Consider the following 21,851-nt stretch of genomic DNA (forward strand, 5'->3'; position numbering starts at 1 on the left):
TTTAATAGTCTCTATAGTAACCATAATCTTATTTTTCTCACCAGATTCTAGATGCAATGAACCAAGACTGTGGAATTCCTCTGAGCCAGCTGCAAGTTGATGGGGGCATGACTAACAATAAGATCCTCATGCAGTTACAGGCTGATATCCTATGCATCCCAGTGGGTGAGCAGTTCAGTGTCTGTGCTCTGTAGACATATCTATCCTTTGCTCATTGCCGTCTTGTTCAATTACGTTGTTAATCATTGTGACTGAGTGGCAGCCACAAAGTATCGTCAGGTTAGGTTTTAAAGTGCAAGCATCGCAATTTAGTCTCGCGGTGCTGACACATCTACATCCATGAGTTGTTCAAATTTGCATTTTATTGTTCTGGTAAGTACTGAATGAAAAGGTCTTTTTCATACGTTGTAATTTAGTTTTAAAGTATCAATTTAAATGCTTGTTCTAGAAATGTAGGCGATCACGAAAAATCTCTTGAAAAGGCAACAATTTTCTGCAAAGATTTAAAAGCAATCAATTTTTTTTTTTTTCAATTTTGACCGTTTTTTATATTTCTAAGATTATTCACCAAACCTTTTAGTTCAACCATGAGAATAACGCACAGTTCTCTTCTGCAGTGAAACCTTCTATGCCTGAAACAACTGCATTAGGAGCTGCCATGGCCGCTGGAGCAGCAGAAGGAGTGGGTGTCTGGAGCCTTAACCCTGGAGACTTGACTGCAGTAACTTGTGAACGATTCGAACCACAGATTAATCCTGAAGGTACATCCCAAGCAATTTCTTAAACTTTGTATCCAACAATACTGTGGAAAATCTTGGCTGTTTTTTTTTGTTTTGTTTTTTGTTTTATATTTTTTTTTTCTTGTTCCTTTTGTAGAAAGTGAATTCCGATATGCTCGCTGGAAAAAAGCAGTACAGAAATCAATGGGCTGGGAAAGTTCTGAGGCTTCAACCAATGGGAATGGTAACATATAACTTTTCACATTTATCTAAACTTTCCAAGTCTTGCTCATTTTTAAAATAATGTATTTAATACAGAGGCTCTAAAAATGTAATTATTTTTTTTCTATTGGTGATTTGTTTAATACTTTTGACTGTTATCATAGTGTGTATTGTAAATAGTAAGGAAACGCTCATATTTGTATGCAATGATCCTAAGAAGATTTCAGGGCTTACTATAGGACATTCATCTTTTCGCAGTCTGCCATTACAATACAAAATATTATCTGACCACCTCTAAGGGCCCTTTTTACACTGACTGATGAGCACCAAGATTCTCGCTGGATCACGGGTATCAGAATGATAATCGTTCAGCATAAATGTTGGAAACTGAACGATGAACCATAATTTGTTTGTCTAGTTTATGCAAGTACAAAAATCAAACGAGAATTGGCCTGTGTGAACAGGCAGTCATTTATCTATGAAAAACTGCCTGTTTACTGTGATGGGTGGCCAGAGCGATTTTTGGCCCGCTCTGCTTCCATTCAGTGAGCGATCCTTGCTTCTGTGTGACAGCACGAGCGATTATCACTGGGACAACTGTAAGGCGTGCGTAAAAGGACTTTTACACAGGGTGATGTGGAACACAAGTCAAATAGAAAATTGAAAGAAAATCTGAACTTCTTAATACAGATTCCTTGGACAAGCCAGCAATCTAATGTGTCGGAGGGCATAAAGGATCTGGTATGTTGGATGTCAAAATGTCCTAACTAGAGATGAGCGAGCATACTCGCTAAGGACAATTGCTCGAGCGAGCATTGTCCCTAGCGAGTATCTGCCAGCTCGGAAGAAGAGGTTCGGGTGCTGGCGGGGGGCAGGGAGTGGCGGGGGAGAGCAGGGGGGAACGGAGGGGAGATCTCCCTCTCCCCCCCCCCCCCCTCCCCCCTGCTCACTCCCGCAACTCGCCGCTCACCCGCGCCGGCACCCGAACCTTTTCTTCCGAGCGGGCTGGTACTCGCTAAGGACAATGTTTGCTCGAGCAATTGTCCTTATGACTATAACACATACATGCTCGCCCAGTCTAAGTAGATACTATGTTTATAGGGGAGTTGAGAGAGATGACTGTAGTTTGGGATTTTGCAGACTGGACATTCTACCATCTAATATACTGAGAAATTAAACTGGACATTACACAGTTTCTGCGAGGTCAACTCTAAAACTGTTAATTTGTATGTTTTTACAATAACCTAGTAACACAATTGCTATTTGGAATGCCAAAATATTAATATAAATTAATTCAAAGCTTTCAATTGACTTTGTGGTAAATTATACAGTATCTATGCCAGTTTAGATCTTGTGCCCCTACCGATCTATGTATTGTATAGTATAATGCAGCAATAGTAGTTTCACTATTGTGATATTTGTAAGTTGTCTATGTGGTGTCCTAAATAAAATCCTAGAATTGCTCTGATAAATGAGTCAGTCAGTATACATGCGTCATTTAGATCCTTTTACCTAATTGTGTTCACCATGTCCTGTTACACAAGACTAGATTCTCAATGCTGTCAACCTTTAAAACTTACAGGTTTTCACTGCTTTTGCAGTGGAATAACATAGTAACATGGTATGTAAGGCCGAATGAAGACAATGTCCATCTAGTCCAGCCTGTTATCCTCCTGTGTTGTTGATCCAGAGTAAGGCAAAAAAAAACCCCAAGAGGCAGGAGCCAATTAGCCCTTTTGGGGGAAAATTTCTTCCTGACTCCCTAATGACAATCGGACCAATCCCTGGATCAACCCCTAATAGTTCCTACCTGGCAACAATTGCTGGGATTTGTTTTGTTTCTGACCCCACTTACCCTTTCAAAGGGTGTAATATATAATGTTGGCATAGTGCATTGCTGCATTTGCACCCCTAGGTTGAATAGTCTATTCTACTACTGTACATTTAGGGTAAGGGGACATGGTCTGGTCAGGATGTGATCACAAACATCATGCACTTCACTGTATGTGGTTTTTGTCACCTAGTTGCTTCAGTTGTGTTGTATTTAAAAACCACATTGTTACCACTGCGCAAAACACACAACAGAATGTATGAAGGCAGGCAGAGGGAGAGAAATAATGGCCAAATGCTTAATCCACAGATGACTAAATCGGTACATTAACCGGGGTTCATGTGTTCCACACATCAAAATTACCATAGAAAACAATTAAAAATGTGCTTACTGTGGCTTGTGGCTTCATCATAACTGCATCCCGACTTTCTCTGTGTCCTTAAACTTATACCTGGAAATATAAGTGACTGTTGTTTTAAAGGTTCTGGTGTTCCATGGGCCTCTGTAGACCGTAATAACTAAACAAGGCTGCAAAAGTATAACGGATGTCCCAAGTACAGCAAACTCTTAGTGTGTATCCACATATGGCAGATAAAATTACTGCAACTGAAAATGTGCCTGCATATATACACACTTTGCCTTTAATATATATTTGTCTTCTATCATTGTGCTTTGTAGAACAGTAGGATCCCTTCTCCATATAGCCAGTACTTTTGTCGTCTTGATAATTCTCTAAATAAAAGCTATTTATGTTGAACTGAGGATTTTCCTCCAACTGCTTATGATTTCCTGTTAATGAGCACATTATTGTGCAAATCCATTATCATGCTAAGCTTGAAATGAAAAGAGGCTCAATATTACTATGATAAATTATATTTTAATTGTTTATAGAGCTGAAGCCAAAAAGGATGTTGAAGCAAATTGTCATTTTAATAGAATGTTAAAAGGTCACCCACTGAAGTCCCAACTAGAAAAAGCAAGGTAGTGAAGTATGAACTGATGACCAGAACCTGCCACCAATAGTCAGTCAAGCACAGTGTAAATTAATATTCATTTTATGTACTGTATTATCTTCTAGGAAAGTCATTGTTGGTCTCCATTTCTAGACCTCTTCTCAGCGTCCTTATGATATAGCTTTAAGAATTCTGGAAATCCTCCGATTTCCTTTACACTGATGGAAAATTAGTCTATGTTGAATGACAAAACATTTTCTTTGTGCATTGCCCCTTATGTTCCAAATGATGTCCTCGTTCGTGTAAGTCAAAAACATTACTTTGTGTCTTACTGACCACTAATCTAGTCTTCAAACAAGACTTATTGTGGTAACGTATAATAATTCAAATAGGGGCCTAGGAGAGAACAAGGCAAGAACGCTACACCTAGAAGTCCAGGTGTTATGGGGGATGACTGCATCCTGGTCTCAATTGGCAAGACTGCTGCTGGGATGTGCTTGAACTAGAGGAGAATAACCTAAATAAGCAGAGCATTTTTCAAGCTTCCACTGATAAAATTTGGGTGGCCAGTAGCTTCTATTAGGAGGTGCTTATTATAATCACAGTATAGCCTGCCAGAGGGAGAAGACCAGTTAAATTTTTCAGTTTGGCAACATTGGAGAAGACTCCTTAAAGGGGTTGTCCCGCGGCGAAATCCAAATTTTTTTTCTTTTAACTTACCCCCGCATTCTGCCCCGTTAAAATCAATTCTGTTAGTTATTTAAAAAAAAAAAAATCACTTACCTGCATCCCCATTCGCGCAGCATCTTCTTTTCTTCTTTTAAAGATGGCCGCCGGTCCTTTCCCATGGTGCACCGCGGGTCTTCTCCCATGGTGCACCATGGATTGTCTTCTCCTCCCTTGCATTCCACTGCCGATTACAGCCACCTAATTGGCTGATCGGCACCACGTGACGGGGCGGAGCTACGATGACGACGCGTAGACCAGCTCTCCGGAGCGAGCACACAGCAGAAGACCGGCCGGACTGCGCAAGCGCATCTAAAGAAGCAAGAAGACACCGAAATTAGACTGCTCCATGGAGACGGGGACACCAGCAACAGAGTGGGCAAGTGAATAACTTCTGTATGGCTCATATTTAATGCACGATGTATATTACAAAGTGCATTAATATGGCCATACAAAAGTGCTTAACCCCACTTGCTTTCGCGAGACAACCCCTTTAATGGTCACAGTGTATAGGAAACTATATATTACATATTAAATGAACATGCGTACCGCTGGTCTGATATGTAGAGCATTATAGAGTTCTTGTGCTTTTCCAAAAGTATTAAATGAGCAGTGTGTAGTCTAGTGGTCATTGTATGATTCAAGTTTTATCCACAATGATCTGTAAAGGGAAACCAAATTAGAGAGCTATAGGTGGTTTTCTGTATGTATATGCATGTATCCGAGTGCTAGGAAGGCACTCAATGCCGGTAGCAAGATCAAAATTGGTTCTTCACTAGAGATGAGCAAGTATACTCGCTAAGGCACATTACGCGAGCGAGTAGTGCCTTAGCTGAGTATCTCCCCGCTCGTCTCTAAAGAATCGGAGGCCGGCGCGGGTGACAGGTGAGTTACGGTGGGGAGATAGGGAGAGAGAGATCTCCCCTCTGTTCCTCCTCGCTCTCCCCCGGCCGCTCCTGCCAGCCCCCAAAGCTTTAGAGACAAGCTGGGAGATACTTGGCTAAGGTACTACTCGCTCGAGTAATGTGCCTTAGCGAGTATACTCGCTCATCTCTATTCTTCACTCCTTTTTGCTCTCTACCTATATTCATCCATAATGCTATGTTTTCCTTGTATTTTCCTTGGCTGATAACCATCACCTTAGTAGCAGGGTCTGCTAATATATTATTTATACCTCATCAGTGCAACTGCCATTTTAATGTAGCATCTGCATAGTTGGGGGTCGGGACTTAAAGGCTAAAATGCAATTCTATAAAATGATATGACAATCAAAGTGGAAGTAGATGCAGCTCTTCAGTGGGCTCGACTAAAAGACCCTGTCTGTAGCTGGGGAGTGTCTTTTGTCTACGACAGAATGTAAAAAGAATATTCTACATTATCCTTTAGATTCTATCACTTGACATGTCAGAAAGTGGTATCAAGCTGATGGCAGATTGGAGGGACTGCACTGTTCGAGGGGGCACTATGACCCACTTGGTTTTTATTTTGTCTGTCTTGCCTTCTTGAAAGATGGTGGCAGGCCATAGTAAATATGCACTTTGAAGTACATATTGTATGTTTTAAACTAAATGTGCACTACTATTTTCTGATACGTTTAGGTTGCGTAGACCTGCATCACAAGATAATAGATGCAGCCTACAGCTGGCATTATCCTATCATTATTTGTTTACCTCGCTGGTTTCACAACTTTTTATAATTTAAAATGAATTCTGGATAACTCTAATCATTGCATGTTCTGCTCACAATAAGCAAATGGACTCTGCAGATGCTTTGCACCCCTGCTTCACAAGCCAAAGCAATCTTTATGGCGTATATCCATCAGTAAATTATTTATTATACTTTTTGATGCTCAGCATAGTTGTAGATGTTTCACCCAACTGCTGCCTTAGTTGAGGGCAAAATAGAGAATTTCTGTAATGCAACTTTCCAATTTTAATTGAGTTACCTTGCCAGTCCACAGGAGTGCACAAAACTACATGCGGTTCAAAGTATTTCTTTGCAGCTGTTAGATTTAATATTGGAAAGTCACGTTACAAAATGTTCTACATGTAACTACAGATATAGATAGATATATCTGTAGTTACATGTAGACCTTATTATATCTATATAATTAAGAAAATCTGAAGGCTGATGGGCCATACAATCTGATTTGCTGTTGCAGTGCTTCGCCCTCTGATTTGTGCCATCTTGGACCTTCTGTGCCTTACTGCTACACCGCTCTGCTTTCATAAAGGCAATGAAGCTTTCAATACATAAACAATTGTTATTACTTGTAATTGTTCTGTTGATATTGGTTGATTCATAACACCAATTATCCAATTTTTATATTTTATTTTCTCCTTTTCTGTCTTGCTTGAATGGAATCTTCTCCCGCTGGATGTCTGCAGGTGACTCTAGTATCTTCTCTAGTCTGCCTCTGGGCTTTTATATAGTGAGTAGCATGGTAATGTTAATCGGAGCAAAGTACATCACAGGTTAGTTTTTAATAATTCAAGGTCTATTTGTTGTTCCATGTAATTAGCACATTAATCTGTTAATCCCCTGCGACTTTCTTCTTTCCATACACCCATTTGGAGTGCACAGTTATTAGGATACATGTCTGATAAGGGCTCCAACCACTGGTACCCCCAGTATGGAGATGTTCATCCCTTGTCTTGTGGATAGGGCATACATGTCTTGAGTCGGAAAACCCATTTGAAGAGAATCTGGCATTAGATTTTGCTATAACTAAACCAAGGCCATGGTGGAATAGAACTTTTGAACCATGTGCTTGGTAAAGTCATCAGATTAGCATTTTTCAGGGAACAGAAGTTTAATCAGAGGCTGCTATGTATGCTAATTAGATATTTGGAGTAATCGGGGTGCGGCTGTGCTGAGTCTTGGCATGTTACTCACACCTTTTCTTGGCACAATTGTTCTTGCCTTGATAACTCCAGGTATGTAATTGGCATTTGATTGGGCCATCATTAAACTTAACGCTTTTAAATCTTTAACCTAACCAGTTTATTGTGGCCATGATTAGAATAGAATTCAAAAGTCCTATTCTACTATTCTCTTGGTTTTAATATGGCAAAATCTAATGGCAGGTTCCCTATTAAAGAGCATTTTCATCAAAAAATCTTTTCGTGAATTTGTGGTGTTATTGTGATAAAAAACGTTAATGGTTCCGTTTTAAGAATTTTTAATAACTGGTTCTCGGAAAACACATTTCATAAATTCTGTAATTGAATCCATATTGTTCATCAGACACCTAATCGGAAACATATCTAATTAGAAACCACATAGGTTGTCACATCAAATAGAATCTGGAAGAAGATGGAAATTCCAGAACTATTTGATTAAAGCGGTTTATTCTACAAACTACCAATCCTATGACTTGGTGAAAAAATGTTAATGTTCAATAGCTGGTTGGCCCCACTCCTAGGACCAAATAATTACTCTAATGGTTCTCTCCCCCCCCCCCCCCCCCCCCCCCCCCAGCTGGGTCTCAAGACTCTTACAGGCTCTTGCTCCTTTGATAGCCTCTAAAAATATTGCATTTTATGTTTTAGACCACACAAAGCATGACTACTTTTCAGTTTCTGTATGTTTAGATATTAGATACTTGAACGGGAACCCTGGTATTTGTTTGATTCCTTCTCAGAATGTTTAATAGGTTTGGTGCTGATAAGTGCACTGATTCTTATAAGCTGGCCCACAAAATGACAGGAATAATTCTGCCGTCCATATAGTAGGGCATTCATATGGAGGGACTTGCCATGTGTGACCACTGACACACAGGTGGACATTCTGGGAGGGAAGCAGAGGAACACCTGTATGCGCCATAAACAAAAATGTAGCTGTAACATCTAACATGGGATTTTTTTCTTTATTAAAACTGCTCATGTTTTGAATAATGTAACAGAAATGTTATACAGAATTACAAGACAGACCCCATTTAAAGGGAAAATGTTCTTTAAAATAATCCATTATTAAACAAGGAGGCAAGTGATATGGGGCTATGAATCACTACCCCATAGCGCTCGCTATCCATGTGAAATCTCCATGGATGCAAGGCATTTTTATGTCAAAACGGCCTTATAGGAAGAAGGCATCCTTTGCTGAAGCTGACAATGGGAGGCATCAGATTGCATGCACCTATCACGTGGTGTAATGCTGCTGCCGGTCCCATTGAAAACAATGGGCATTGCGATGCAAGAGCACGCACAAGATAGAACATGCCGCAATTTGTTTCCTGCATTGTGGTACTGTGCAGGAAAACATTGCTCATGTGTATGACCCCATTGAAAAGTATGGGGTTCATATTTGTGCGTCTTGCCAAGCACTAATCTTTCTTGCTCTTGTAAAGGCGGCCTGAGAAGGGAATTCTATTTCTATATTGCTCTTGTTTCAGATGCAGACAATGCAGCAGTTGGTTTTGTTCTGCTCCTTACTTTCCACATGAGGGTGCCAGATGATAGAAATTTGTAGAGCCAGTGATATGAAAGGCTAGCATTCATTGTGCAGCTTGTGGTGCAGAAATCCAATTCTGCTCTTACACTAGTAAGGTGCTGCATATACTGTAGCTTTAATCAGGTTTACCAGGTGTCCTTCACATTCAATTTACTTCAAATGCAAGAGACAAGCTTTTTGTAATTAGGGAAATGTGTATTAATTACTACCTTCATTATCAGATGTTGGGACAGATTACTGCTAATTAAGTCTAACCTACAATATTTTCTGACTAGAAATGTTCCTTCTAGAATATAATGTAGGTAACAAGTTGCCAGAATAAAGTTATATTTTACCGTAAACATATTAAGACTTCAAATACAAAAGGCACAAAGCTACATACTTAGGCCAGTATTCTGGTTAGGGTTTTAACATCATTTTGCATCATTACTTGTAAGCTAAATCAAAGAGTAGGTCCAGAACATGGAAGAGGTGCTCATCATTCCACTATAAGTTTTCGGTCTAGGTTCCATTTCAGGTTTTGCCTTACAAATACTGATACAAAATATGGCCATGTGAGAGCGGCATAAAAGTGGATTTGTCTTCTACACATACTGGAGAAAGCCATTTTTTTTAATGTGATATATATAAAATTTGGCAACAAATACGCAAAAACATTTAGCACATTGTCATTTAACATGGGTCAGTACTTCATGAATTTAAAGGGGTTTTACCATAATAATAGGTTGTCTCCTATCCACAGGATGGGGGACAACCTGCTGAACGACTGGGGTCTCACAGCTCCTATGAATAGGGGTAACTTCTCGTTCTGGCAAAACCACTTTAAGAAGAATAGAAATTGAGCACCGAGCACAGCGAGGTCTAGTCTTCAGACCTGCAAAGTGATCGTGGCATACTTTTGTATGGCTCTTTTTTTCTAACTATGGGGTCGAGGCTTTATAAATTTAGAGTAAACTTTCTTATGCTTTTCATCAAGGCCACCTTCCCACGTGGCGAGATTGCTGCCAGCATTGCGTGACAGAATACCCACAGGAATTCTGTTGGGAAAGTACATTCGCCAAATTCGCCCCTAAATGGTGCACATTTGGATGCGTTTTTTTTTAATTGCAGATCAGCTGTGGATTAAAACCCTTGTATTTCAAGAGTTTAATTCCGCATCATAAATCGTCATGCTGCAGATTTAGAATCCGCAGTGTTTTTGAAAAACGCTGTAGATTAATTGGGGAAATTTTCTGCACCATCTGGAGATTTCTGCAATCTCCTCCATATGGCTTGTACTTGCTGCCCATGTCGAATAATGCAGAATATCTGATGAGCCACATCCATTGATTCCTATTGAATGGGACCGATCACCGGGCTCATGCTGACCAAACCACCGGCAGTATGAACCCAGTGGGGCAGGTATGTACACTTTGAATTTTTGTCCACCGCATTTAGAGTGATGGCTCAGCCAAGGTTCAAAAATAAAAGCCTTAGCTGTGACACTAAAAAAAAAAGCGCATCAGAAGCAGGCAGAGTAGATAACCAAAGCATTCAGATGGTAAAAGGGAGCATACCTGTGATAAACATCAAGCAGCTATACAACCAGAGTATTGACTCCCAATAATGTGGCATATATAAATACCCTATGGTCATCCCTCAAAGAATTATCCAGGCTGCAGAAAAAACCCATGTGTAAAGCCTGTAAACGAAGACTCCACATGCACAACTTATCAAGTGGCTTTGTCAGGGACAGAGACCTACACAACGCTTTTTCTGCAGCCTTTTTTCGGGATGACCTTTAACCCATAGGGTGTATATGTATGCAACATTATTGGGATTCAATACGCCGGTTGTATAACTGCTTCATATTTTATCACATGTACGTTCCTTTTTCCCTGATGATTATACTCTCTAAACGTTTGGCTGTTTTTGATTCACTTTGAGGCCTCAGTCAGACGGGCGTTTTTTCGCGCGATTTGCGCATGCGCATGCGTCCGGCTTTTTTTCTAAACCATTGCTTTGCAATGGTATCGGACACATGAGCGCTTTTTATGCGCTCGTCCGATAAATTATAGAACAGAAATCGCAGATCGCACCTATCTGCGATTCCTGTTCTCTTCTCTATATGCGCTCAATGGGGTCGGCGGCAGCAGCGCCAACCCCATTGAGAACATATAGAAGACAAATCATTCTTCTCTGCCACAGCTGTTACATGAATTCATGAATGAGTGTGAGTGAGACCTGCCTCTGATTGGCTCAGCGCTGAGCCAATCAGGGGCAGGTCTGACTCACACCCCCTTCACACCCACTGCAGGCCGGCCGCGCTGAACTCCGTCTGCCGGGACAAGGTGAGTATATATATATTTTTTTTATTTTAACACATTTCTGGAGGAATTGCAGGGAAGGGCTTATATATTTAAGCCCTTCCCGACAATTCATTCCGCGCTCGCCCGTAGCGCATTGCTTTCAATGGAGCCGGCTGTATTGCCGGCTCCATTGAATGCAATGCGCTGGACAGCTCCGGCCCGTTTCTAATGAAACGCAGCTAGGAGCAGATTTTTGGGCGATATATTTTTTTTTTTTTTTTTTTTTTGGGCCCCGATCACGCGATTTGCGGATGTGCATCTGTCATGCGATCCGCAAATCGCGCGAAAAAACGCCCGTCTGACTGAGGCCTAATAATGGTATCACACCTACATTACCGGGTTCTTTTATTTTTGAACCTTTGGCTGGTTTGGGTCCCAATTTTTGGCTTTTAAATTACTTTCTTTGTATCAGTCTGTCCTAATATTTGATCTGTAATAAAGATTGTAAAAAAAATTTTTTGCACACCCAAAATGTAGTAGTTTTGGGGTGTTTTTTTTTTTTTGCTTTTTCACTTCTTGTACTTTTTGATGCACATTGTTTTACACTCCTATTTATCTATGATGCCCATTCATATGTATCATGGGGATAGGAGATGTCTCTCTAGATTGGGGCAGGGATAAGCCAGTGCGGTGCTGGCTCTGCGACCTGTAGGTGTTTTGTATGTTGTATGTATATGTGGTCTGATTTTGAAAAAAAAGAGGCAAGATGTGTAACAAATTTACACATAAATCCAGTAAATTAGTGTAAAAATATATTCAAATATTTTATATTTTTTTTCTACTGTCCAATGTGACTTGGAGTCTAAAGTACCGTATTTTACGGCATATAAGACGACAGGGCGTATAAGACGACCCCGACTTTTCGTCTTATATGCCAGGAATACAGTGTGAAAAAAAAAAAAAAATAGATCAATACTCCCCTCTGGCGGCGCTGCTGCAGGCTGTCGCTCCACTGTGCACGCTGGCAGAGCATTGCTTTCTGCAAGTGGGGCTTGAATGCCCCGCCTCTAGAAAGCTAATGCTCTGATTGGCTAACTTAGTCTGGCGTTAGCCAATCGGAACATTAGCTTTCTGGGGGCGGGGCATTCAAGCCCCACTTGCAGAAAGCAATGCTCTGCCAGCATGCACGGGGGAGCGACAGCCTGCAGCAGCGCCGCGGGAGGTGAGTAGTATTTTTCTTTTTCTTTGGACACTGTATACCCGGTGTATAAGACAACCCCCGACTGCAGAGCAGATTTTTCGGTGTTACGGTATGTATGTTCTGAATCGCTGCAGTGTTTCAGAATAAAACACACGCAGGCACAGTGTTCGTACCTCTCCCGTGTTCATGCTGCCTATGGTTCATGTTCCCTTTTTAATACACAATTGAGAGAAGTCTACCAGAATAAACATATATGCCCATTATTCTTGCTGTTCTCTACAGCAGTTCTTATGAAGTTGATGGGCCATTAAAATGGCAGCCGCTGATTATGTGAATCTTCTTATAGAATCTTCCCAGATCTTATGTATTATTCATTTAATTTCACATGCCGCTGAGCATGTTACTGAAACATGTAATTAAATCCACTGACAGATTTGAGGGTGCATCTCAACGACTGAATCATTTTCTCAGCATTTGTATACAGCAAGTAGTAGTGGCTGACAAACTTCTGCAAAGTCTTCACAAGTTAATGTCTGTACTTTTTTTTCTTTTTTGTTTTTTTTTCCTTTTTCCTCAAATAGCCATTTTAAATAGATTTAAAAAAATTTGTCCTAACATTGCATGTTACTAAAAAAGCTGTCTTTGTTTATAAGAAACCAAACTGGACATCACTTGTCATGGTACTCCTATAAGCATTAAAAGTATACCCACCCTAGTATTTGGGGGCAAATGTTAGAGCTGGGCTTGTCAAAATAGCCCCACCGTTTAGAGCTGTCTTATTTCATAGCAGATGGGTAACTGAATCTATGACCTGTATAATATTGGAGTATTAATTTACAGTTCTTTTTTCCTATTTTAACATTGTTTCTGCTTTTTCTTTTTCTTTAGGACTTGACAAATGAAGTTATCACTGCACATTTTTTCTGTTTGCGGTATTTTTGGATTCCTCTGTTGCCAACGCGATGGTGATTTCAGCCTGAAGAAACTTGCCAACTATAAATAATGTTTCCATGAACACACTTTTTTTAAAATCTAGTCGGCCTCCTGTCTGATGTTCTTTTTAGCAGCGTACCTCTCCTAAAGCTGATTTACCCGTTAGCTAATGTACATGAGGTGTTCTGCAGAGGACAGTCTTACTTGCATGCATAGAGAAATTCTTACTGTCTCTACAAAGATGATAATGAAGGGAACCTAACCTCCTTGATCATTTAGAAGTGACTTGAGGACTTATTTGCACTCGGAGATTCTAATTATTGGGAGTATTAATATCACATAAAAACTGATTGGGAAATATGTACAGATATTTTTGATGAATTTGTAATACTTGGAAGTTATGTTGTGTTTTATCTGGCGCAGACCATTCTATTTGCTGCAACTTGTGTTCTCTATAAATAATTTGTGCCTTTTTTGCATTCCAAAGTCTGTTTTATATGTATGGTCCTTTCCTTATTTTGTCGTCTTGTATCATGCAATGTGGACGAAGAGCCATAACGAATTTACTGGTAGAGGGGATCAACAAGGGAGAATACAGTTCATTTGCAGGCTAATCATTCTTCGAGGTAGTTTTATTGACAAATAATGTTAATATTTTGGATTTTGTTTATTTAAATGTGTTACTGTGCAAGTGAAAAGTCCGAGAAAAAGTTTGGTTGACTTGATGTAAGCTAAAATGGTAGAAGCATATATCGAATGTACTACGCAGAACATAACATCTTTCATCTCACTGCATCTTCCATTGCCACCATCAGTAGGGTTCTGTCCATACTTCTACCGTATTGTTTCCTGTTGCAATGTTACTTGTTTTTTGTTTTTTTTAGGGTAGTCTGCAGAGTCAGAAATGTGATACATCCTAACAAGTCAATTGGATCTGTAAAGATTTCTTTTAATTCACTTGAAAACATGATGCATCATACCAGTCATAGTTCCATTTAGGGTGGAAGGCATGAAGATCATGTGAACAGATTCTCATACCTCATTGTGTTGAATTGGCCTTAACAAATCTACTAGGCTTCATAATACAAAGCAATACTGGGTAATGTATCCTAGTGTATGTTTACAATCAAAGGCTTTACTACAGTTGGTGGCCATGTTTTATTTGTGATGCATAAACAATTAAAGCGACCCCCCCCCCACCCCCACCCCCCCCAGGTCCTGGAAAAGAAAGCTGGCCGCATTGCTTCTCTGACTACCTGATGCACACTGTGCATTAGTATCCATCAGTAATCTAAGACACTGCATGCTGCTCTGACTGGTCAGTACTTCTCATGTGGGCAGCACTGGCCAATCAGAGCAGCATGCAGTATCTTACACACTGTGTATTAGTATGCATTATTAGTCTATCAGGTAATCGGAAGTGCTGTGGCCATCTTTGTCCAGAACTGGAGGGTCATTTTAACCATATGTATCTGCAGTTGTGTAAAAAATGGTCGAATGAAATGGTTTGTAACGCTACTGACTTTAGAACTATTATAGTAAATTTAACATCAGTATATATGAAAAATCATTCTCTTTTCAAAGTTGCATTTTTTTTTTTTCTTTTTAATTGCATTTTTGAAACTGTGAAATAAAATCATGACCACAATCAACTATGCAGCTGAGGTACATGCAGAAAGAAGATGACCAACTAGGTCAAAATTGGGACTTTGGCCAGTTGTACATCATAGATAATAAGTAACACAAGAGATGTCAAACATTTTTTTCCACACAGCCCTCCAGCATTATAGATCCACAGGTTAGAAATGTAATCCTTTTACTGAAAAAAACATGCTAAAAACTGCAGATATGTATACAAGACATCCCAAGAAACTGATCCTACACATTTCTGACTTGACATCCCTAATCATGGCTACCATACCCATGTGTTAATAAACTTCTTAAAATAAAAATACACCTTATTGCATGATCACATAGGACAAATGGCAGAATGACAAAGTATATCATATCAATTGTGCTATAATAAAAAATCCACTTTCTTTGCAATTAAATGGCAGGTTGTCCTGCAGAGACAGGGCATTCTAATGGAGCGAAATCCCCCCCATCCCCTTGGCAAGCCTTTTATATGGCATTTTGTGAGTAAATTTCCATTTTTTTGGAGCATGTGTAGCCCTTCCACATCCTGTGGTATAGTTGCTTTATTCACGTGCCTTAGCAGCCCAGTTGAAATAAACCGTTGATGGTATGCCATATAATAAACACCTGTTCAGGATGAATAATAAATGTTCCCACAATTAACATTGTCAAATATGTAGAAAGGGTTAAAAATCAGTTGTGTAAAAGTTATGAGTTGTTTAGATGGAGCGAACAATAGTGTCTCAACTTGTTAGAACGGATTTAATTAAAAAGAAAATGTGAATGTAAACGCGACAAACTATTTTCTCTTCTACTGCTTACAGCAGTCAATAAAAGAAGATAAATTATAGTAAAAATTATTGGCATATTTTACATGAAGTTGTAAAATTACATCAGATTTTGAGTAACAATGTACAGTTTGTTTCAAGGAGGGCTCCAACAATTGGTACTTTTATATCCCCTAGCCTATTCATTAGTGAAACCTTCCTCTAACACTTGGTTATCGGTCACAGGTTTTTATTGCTGTCGACCTTCCATTTGCAGAGCCTGTAATTTTGCCAAACCTGGAAAAAACTTTTGCATCCAGTGTAGCAACTGAGGAATATAAGATACACCATTCTATAAATTGTAGCATGTTATATGTAGTGTATTTAATAACATGCCTAATTTGTAACATATAATACATTGGTTGTACTACGGCAACTCTTAAAACTTGGACAAAACATTTATTGGCTATTTTACATGCAGAAACTGCTTGTACCTTGGGAGCCTTATGACGTACATAAGGCTAATATTGATGGTTTCATCCTTCAGGGTATTGATAAGATACAACGCCCAAATAAGCAAGGATATGGCAGCAGCTAAGATGCAAATTTTAAAAAAAACTTTATTCCTCCATAAAAGTCTAAGGAAGCAACGTTTCGACCATTAGTTGGTCATTCTCAAGCTGGAGAAAGACCAATTAATGGTCAAAACGTTGTTTCCTTAGGCTCTTATGGAGGAATAAAGTTTTTTTTTATTTGCATCTTAGCTGCTGCCATATCCTTGCTTATTTGGAGTACTATTTGTGGGTTATTTGGCCCAAACCCTGTTGCTTGTGGGATGTAGCATCTTTTTGATAGCAGTCTCCTCACCTTGGTGGTTATACCACTGCACGTGCTGCTGACCATATAAGGTTACTTTTTAAATGTTGAAGCTAAATGGATTTTTACATTGCATAGTATATACCCACAGGGCAGTGATTTAAAAGAAAAAAAAAAATCTTGCTCTGCATGGTTAATCATAGAATTTTCATATCCTATGTAACACTTGATAGAATATACTTTTTTGTCATTCTGGCATTTTTGTTATGTGATTATGGGAGAAGATGTGTTTTTATATATACATGGCTATGGTAGTCATGGTTAAGGACGATTGGTCAGACGCATAGGTTAGGTTACCTGAGAGAGCTTGTATACATGTATGTGGTTTTTAACCAGTTTTTTTTCAATAGAGGGTTACATTTTTAAGCTATTGATCTATGGTGCTGGATTGTGGAGTTTTCCCAATGCTTTCTTTTAAAACAATGGGGCTGCGATGCAAGATGACGCAGCCAGATATAACCTGCCTTAATTTGTTTCTTGCAAAGTATCGCATCGCTGTGCCATGCGGGAAAACATTGGTCATGTGTAGGAAGTCATTCAAATGAATGGGGTTCATATTTGTGTGTCTAAAAACACGCAAATCTCTCACGGTTTTATTGCCTGTGTGAAGCCGGCCTTACTGTGCAGGAAAAGGGCACATATTGAACTAATTACACTAAATGCCCATTTCAATGATAGGCAGCATGCATATGTGCGTGTAAATCTGCTTCCACCCGTGTGACACCGGCCTCCCTCCACGCACAAGTATTTCATGACCACAATCGGGTGCGCTGACAACCCTACTGGTTTTCTAGAACTATTCTTTGGTGTAATTATGGCGGATAAGTTGGTGACGGTCTTGCACTTTTTCAATGAATTGTAATTGGAATTTTGGACACTAAATGAAAGCATGGTTATATTCCAGTTTGTCCCGATGTAACATGTTGGAGCACAACCAACAATGGTCTCTGTATCCTCTAACATAATGCTGGGTGAACCATGCATTGCTTATGGTACAAAGCAGATTTTCAAAACACAACAGATTCCTCTTGACAACAATTTCCTTTCTTTCTGTTCATAAAGAAAATGTGGCAATTGCTGCTTATTATATATTGTAAAACAAATAAATTCTGGTTTAAGTGTTTGTCTTTTTTTTTTTTTTTTAACTACATACATGGTGCAATAGGTGTTTATGTGAATTCTGACACATTCATTGCTACTCAATTATTCTACTTGGTTATTTTGTTTTATAGGTATTTCCAGCTCAGCAAATTATTGCTAGAATGGGAATTTATGGGAACTGCTGAATTTGCTGTATTACACTTTTTCCATAATTCCCATAGAAGTGAATGAGTTATAGAAGCAGTTGCACGGTGAGGTACACTGTTTCAGTAACTTCTGGGATGTTGAAATGGCACCGCTCAGTGTGCTAAGCTGTTTATGCAACTTCTTACTGTATCTTCCACAGAAGCAAATAACTGCGGTATACAGGCTGTACAGGTTTCTTACTCCTGGCCAGGAGGAGGTGGGATGGAGTTGTGGTTAGCTAATTTACAAAGAGGGGACCTGCATTTATAGCATATTCGGTGGATTTCCCATAATTGCCTGAGGTGGGAGTAGTTCTTTAATTCCACCAGGTATTCATTTTGTTTGAATAAGAGCAATACCCGCAGTATATTCAGATCTTGCTGGATCCATTTCAGGCCTTGGACCAAAAAACTGCCAACTTTTGAAGCAATGACAAGGCTACTTTTTCATGGACCTCTAGCTTCCTCTTTATGCACTGATGACCAAGAGAGTAATGCTAGAGAAGAATACTGATGCAGTTATAACTTGAGAACTGCTTCATGTCATGTACTTGCATGGGAAAGAAATGGCTGCCAATCATCCTTCCCTCATTTAGGCCTTGTGCACACTGCATAACATTTTAGTGATGCATTAAGAATACAAGGAGCATTATGAGACCCTAACAAAGTATACTTGAAATGCAGAGCACCTGCCCCAAAAGGGATAACTCCATTCTAAAGCCTCTCTAATTCACCCTATTACACCTTGTATAAAGGGGAAGGGAAAAATCAAATGCCAAAAAGGATTTTGGCAGCAATAGCTGATAAACCTGTAGAGAAAAACTGTCCATCAATTCCTTCCACTTAAAAATTATGAAACCAATGACACCACTGTATATAAATTGTTGCAACTGTCATAATTGTAATCTTGTCTGCCAGGAAAAATATAAGCTATCCTAAAGGCAAAAAACAGAGTCATGTACTCGTCTCACTCAGACCGTAATATTTTAGGCATATAAATAGTATATTAAACACACATTTCAGCATGAAATCCTATCTATTTACACAGACCTACTGGGGTATACATACACTGCACATTAATGAGGGGCCAAAACTCCAAAATAGCTGTCTGTGTAGGATATTCTGGCTTGGCTTTGAATTCCCAGTCATTGTTAATAAGGCTTGTCTGAAGAGTCTGACATTGACTTGCAGGAATGCTAGGTGACGCTGCAGAGGCATTGTTTAGAGATGAGCGAACGTACTCATCCGAGCTTGATACTCGTTTGAGTATTAGCGTGTTCGAGATGCTCGTTACTCGTGACGAGTACCACGCGATGTTCGAGTTACTTTCACTTTCATCTCTGAGACGTTAGCGCGCTTTTCTGGCCAATAGAATGACAGGAAAGGCATTACAACTTCCCCCTGCGACGTTCAAGCCCTATACCACCCCCCTGCAGCGAGTGGCTGGCGAGATCAGGTGTCACCCGAGTATATAAATCGGCCCCTCCCGCGGCTCGCCACAGATTTATTCTGACAGAGATCAGGGACAGTGCTGCTGGTGCCGGAGCTGCTATAGGGAGAGTGTTAGGAGTATTTTAGGCTTCAAGAACCCCAACGGTCCTTCTTAGGGCCACATCTAACTGTGTACAGTAGTGTGGAGGCTGCTTTTTGCAGTGTTGCACTTTTTTTTTTTTGTGTATATTGGCCGTGCAGAGCATTGCGCCCTGCAGTAATTATACATAGTCCAGGGCCAGTAGTGGTGGTGAGGCAGGGACAGAAGACATATTTATTGAATATAGGCAGTGGGCCTTTCCAAAAACATTTGGGGAAAAAAAAATCTATTTGGGCTGCCTGTGACTGTCCTCAGTGTACTGGGTCTGTGCTGGGGGTAGTTGTCCTCCTAATTCATACGCAGGCAGCTAAGTGTTACAGCAGGCTTCCGCAAAATTATTTCCTGGCTCTGCTGTGCGTTCCGTAAGCGAAGTCAGCCTCCAACCACAGGCCAATAAGTGGCACATTTAATTACAGCGTTCTGTTTCTGCACTACTGGTAATACAGCATGCTGAGGGGTAGGAGTAGGCCTAGAGGACGTGGACGCCGGCGAGGACACGGAGGCCCAAGTCAGGGTGTGGGCACAGGCCGAGCCAGTGCGGTGGCCAGGGGTAGAAGCAGGGCCAGACCGAATAATCCACCAACTGTTTCCCAAAGTGCCCCCTCGCGCCATGCCACCCTGCAGAGGTCAAGGTGCTCTACGGTGTGGCAGTTTTTCACAGAGACGCCTGACGACCGACGAACAGTGGTGTGCAACCTTTGTCGCGCCAAGATCAGCTGGGGAGCCGCCACCACCAGCATGCGCAGGCATATGATGGCCAAGCACCCCACAAGGTGGGACGAAGGCCGTTCACCGCCTCTGGTTTGCACCACTGCCTCTCCCCCTGTGCCCCAACCTGCTACTGAGATCCAACCCCCCCTCTGAGGACACAGGCACTACCGTCTCCTGGCCTGCACCCACACCCTCACCTCCGCTGTCCTCGGCCCCATTCAGCAATGTCTCTCAGCGCAGCGCCCAGACGTCGCTAGCGCCACTGTTTGAGCGCAAGTATGGCGCCACGCACCTGCACGCTAAAGCGTTAAACGTGCACATTGCCAAATTGATCAGCCTGGAGATCTTGGCGTATAGGCTTGTGGAAACGGAGGCTTTCAAAAGCATGATGGCGGCGGCGGCCCCGCGCTACTCGGTTCCCAGTTGCCACGACTTTTCCAGATGTGCCGTCCTAGCCCTGCACGACCACGTCTCCCGCAACATTGTACGCGCCCTCACCAACGCGGTTACTGCCAAGGTCCACTTAACGGACACGTGGACAAGCACAGGCGCGCAGGGCCACTATATCTCCCTGACGGCACATTGGGTGAATTTAGTGGAGGCTGGGACAGAGTCAGAGCCTGGGACCGCTCACGTCCTACCCACCCCCAGAATTGCGGGCCCCAGCTCGGTGCTGGTATCTGCGGCGGTGTATGCTTCCTCCACTAAACCACCCTCCTCCTCCTCCAACACAACCTCTGTCTCGCAATCAAAATGTGTCAGCAGCAGCACGTCGCCAGCAGTCGGTGTTGCGCGGCGTGGCAGCACAGCGGTGGGCAAGCGTCAGCAGGCTGTGCTGAAACTACTCAGCTTAGGAGAGAAGAGGCACATGGCCCACGAACTGCTGCAAGGTCTGACAGAGCAGACCGACCGCTGGCTTGCGCCGCTGAGCCTCCAACCGGGCATGGTTGTGTGTGACAACGGCCGTAACCTGGTGGCGGCTCTGCAGCTCGGCAGCCTCACGCACGTGCCATGCCTGGCCCATGTCTTTAATTTGGTGGTTCAGCGCTTTCTGAAAAGCTACCCACACTTGTCATACCTGCTCGGAAAGGTGCACCGGGTCAGCGCACATTTCCGCAAGTCCAAGACAGATGCTGCCACCCTGCGGACCCTGCAACATCGGTTTAATCTGCCAGTGCACCGACTGCTGTACGACGTGCCCACACGGTGGAACTCTACGCTCCACATGTTGGCCAGGCTCTATGAGCAGCATAGAGCTATAGTGGAATACCAACTCCAACATGGGCGGCGTAGTGGGAGTCAGCCTCCTCAATTCTTTACAGAAGAGTGGGCCTGGTTGGCAGACATCTGCCAGGTCCTTCGAAACTTTGAGGAGTCTACCCAGATGGTGAGCGGCGATGCTGCAATCATTAGCGTCACCATTCCTCTGCTATGCCGCTTGAGAAGTTCCCTGCAAAGCATAAAGGCAGACGCTTTGCACTCGGAAACGGAGGTGAGGGAAGACAGTATGTCGCTGGATAGTCAGAGCACCCTCATGTCTATATCTCAGCGCATTGAGGAGGAGGGGGAGGAGCATGAGGAGGAGGGGGAAGAGACAGCTTGGCCCACTGCTGAGGGTACCCATGCTGCTTGCCTGTCATCCTTTCAGCGTGTATGGCTG

General features: G+C 41.6%; 1 protein-coding gene across 3 annotated transcripts in view; it reads left to right on the plus strand.

The window, feature by feature from the left end:
• GK (glycerol kinase) overlaps window positions 1-13,804 on the plus strand; it is a 68,166-nt gene extending 54,362 nt beyond the window's left edge. For 2 of the 3 annotated variants that reach the window (XM_066577918.1, XM_066577922.1), the window contains 5 exons: window positions 45-165; window positions 618-761; window positions 877-963; window positions 6,839-6,925; window positions 13,281-13,804. In XM_066577918.1, the coding sequence (XP_066434015.1) occupies window positions 45-165; window positions 618-761; window positions 877-963; window positions 6,839-6,925; window positions 13,281-13,294 (453 nt within the window). In that variant the 3' untranslated portion in view covers window positions 13,295-13,804. The remainder of the gene's footprint in view (window positions 1-44; window positions 166-617; window positions 762-876; window positions 964-6,838; window positions 6,926-13,280) is intronic. The other variant, XM_066577927.1, reaches the window with a different exon arrangement.
• Window positions 13,805-21,851: the final 8,047 nt, after the last annotated feature.

The sequence above is a fragment of the Eleutherodactylus coqui genome, chromosome 1 (assembly GCF_035609145.1).
Source record: "Eleutherodactylus coqui strain aEleCoq1 chromosome 1, aEleCoq1.hap1, whole genome shotgun sequence".
Taxonomy (NCBI): Eukaryota; Metazoa; Chordata; class Amphibia; order Anura; family Eleutherodactylidae; genus Eleutherodactylus; species Eleutherodactylus coqui.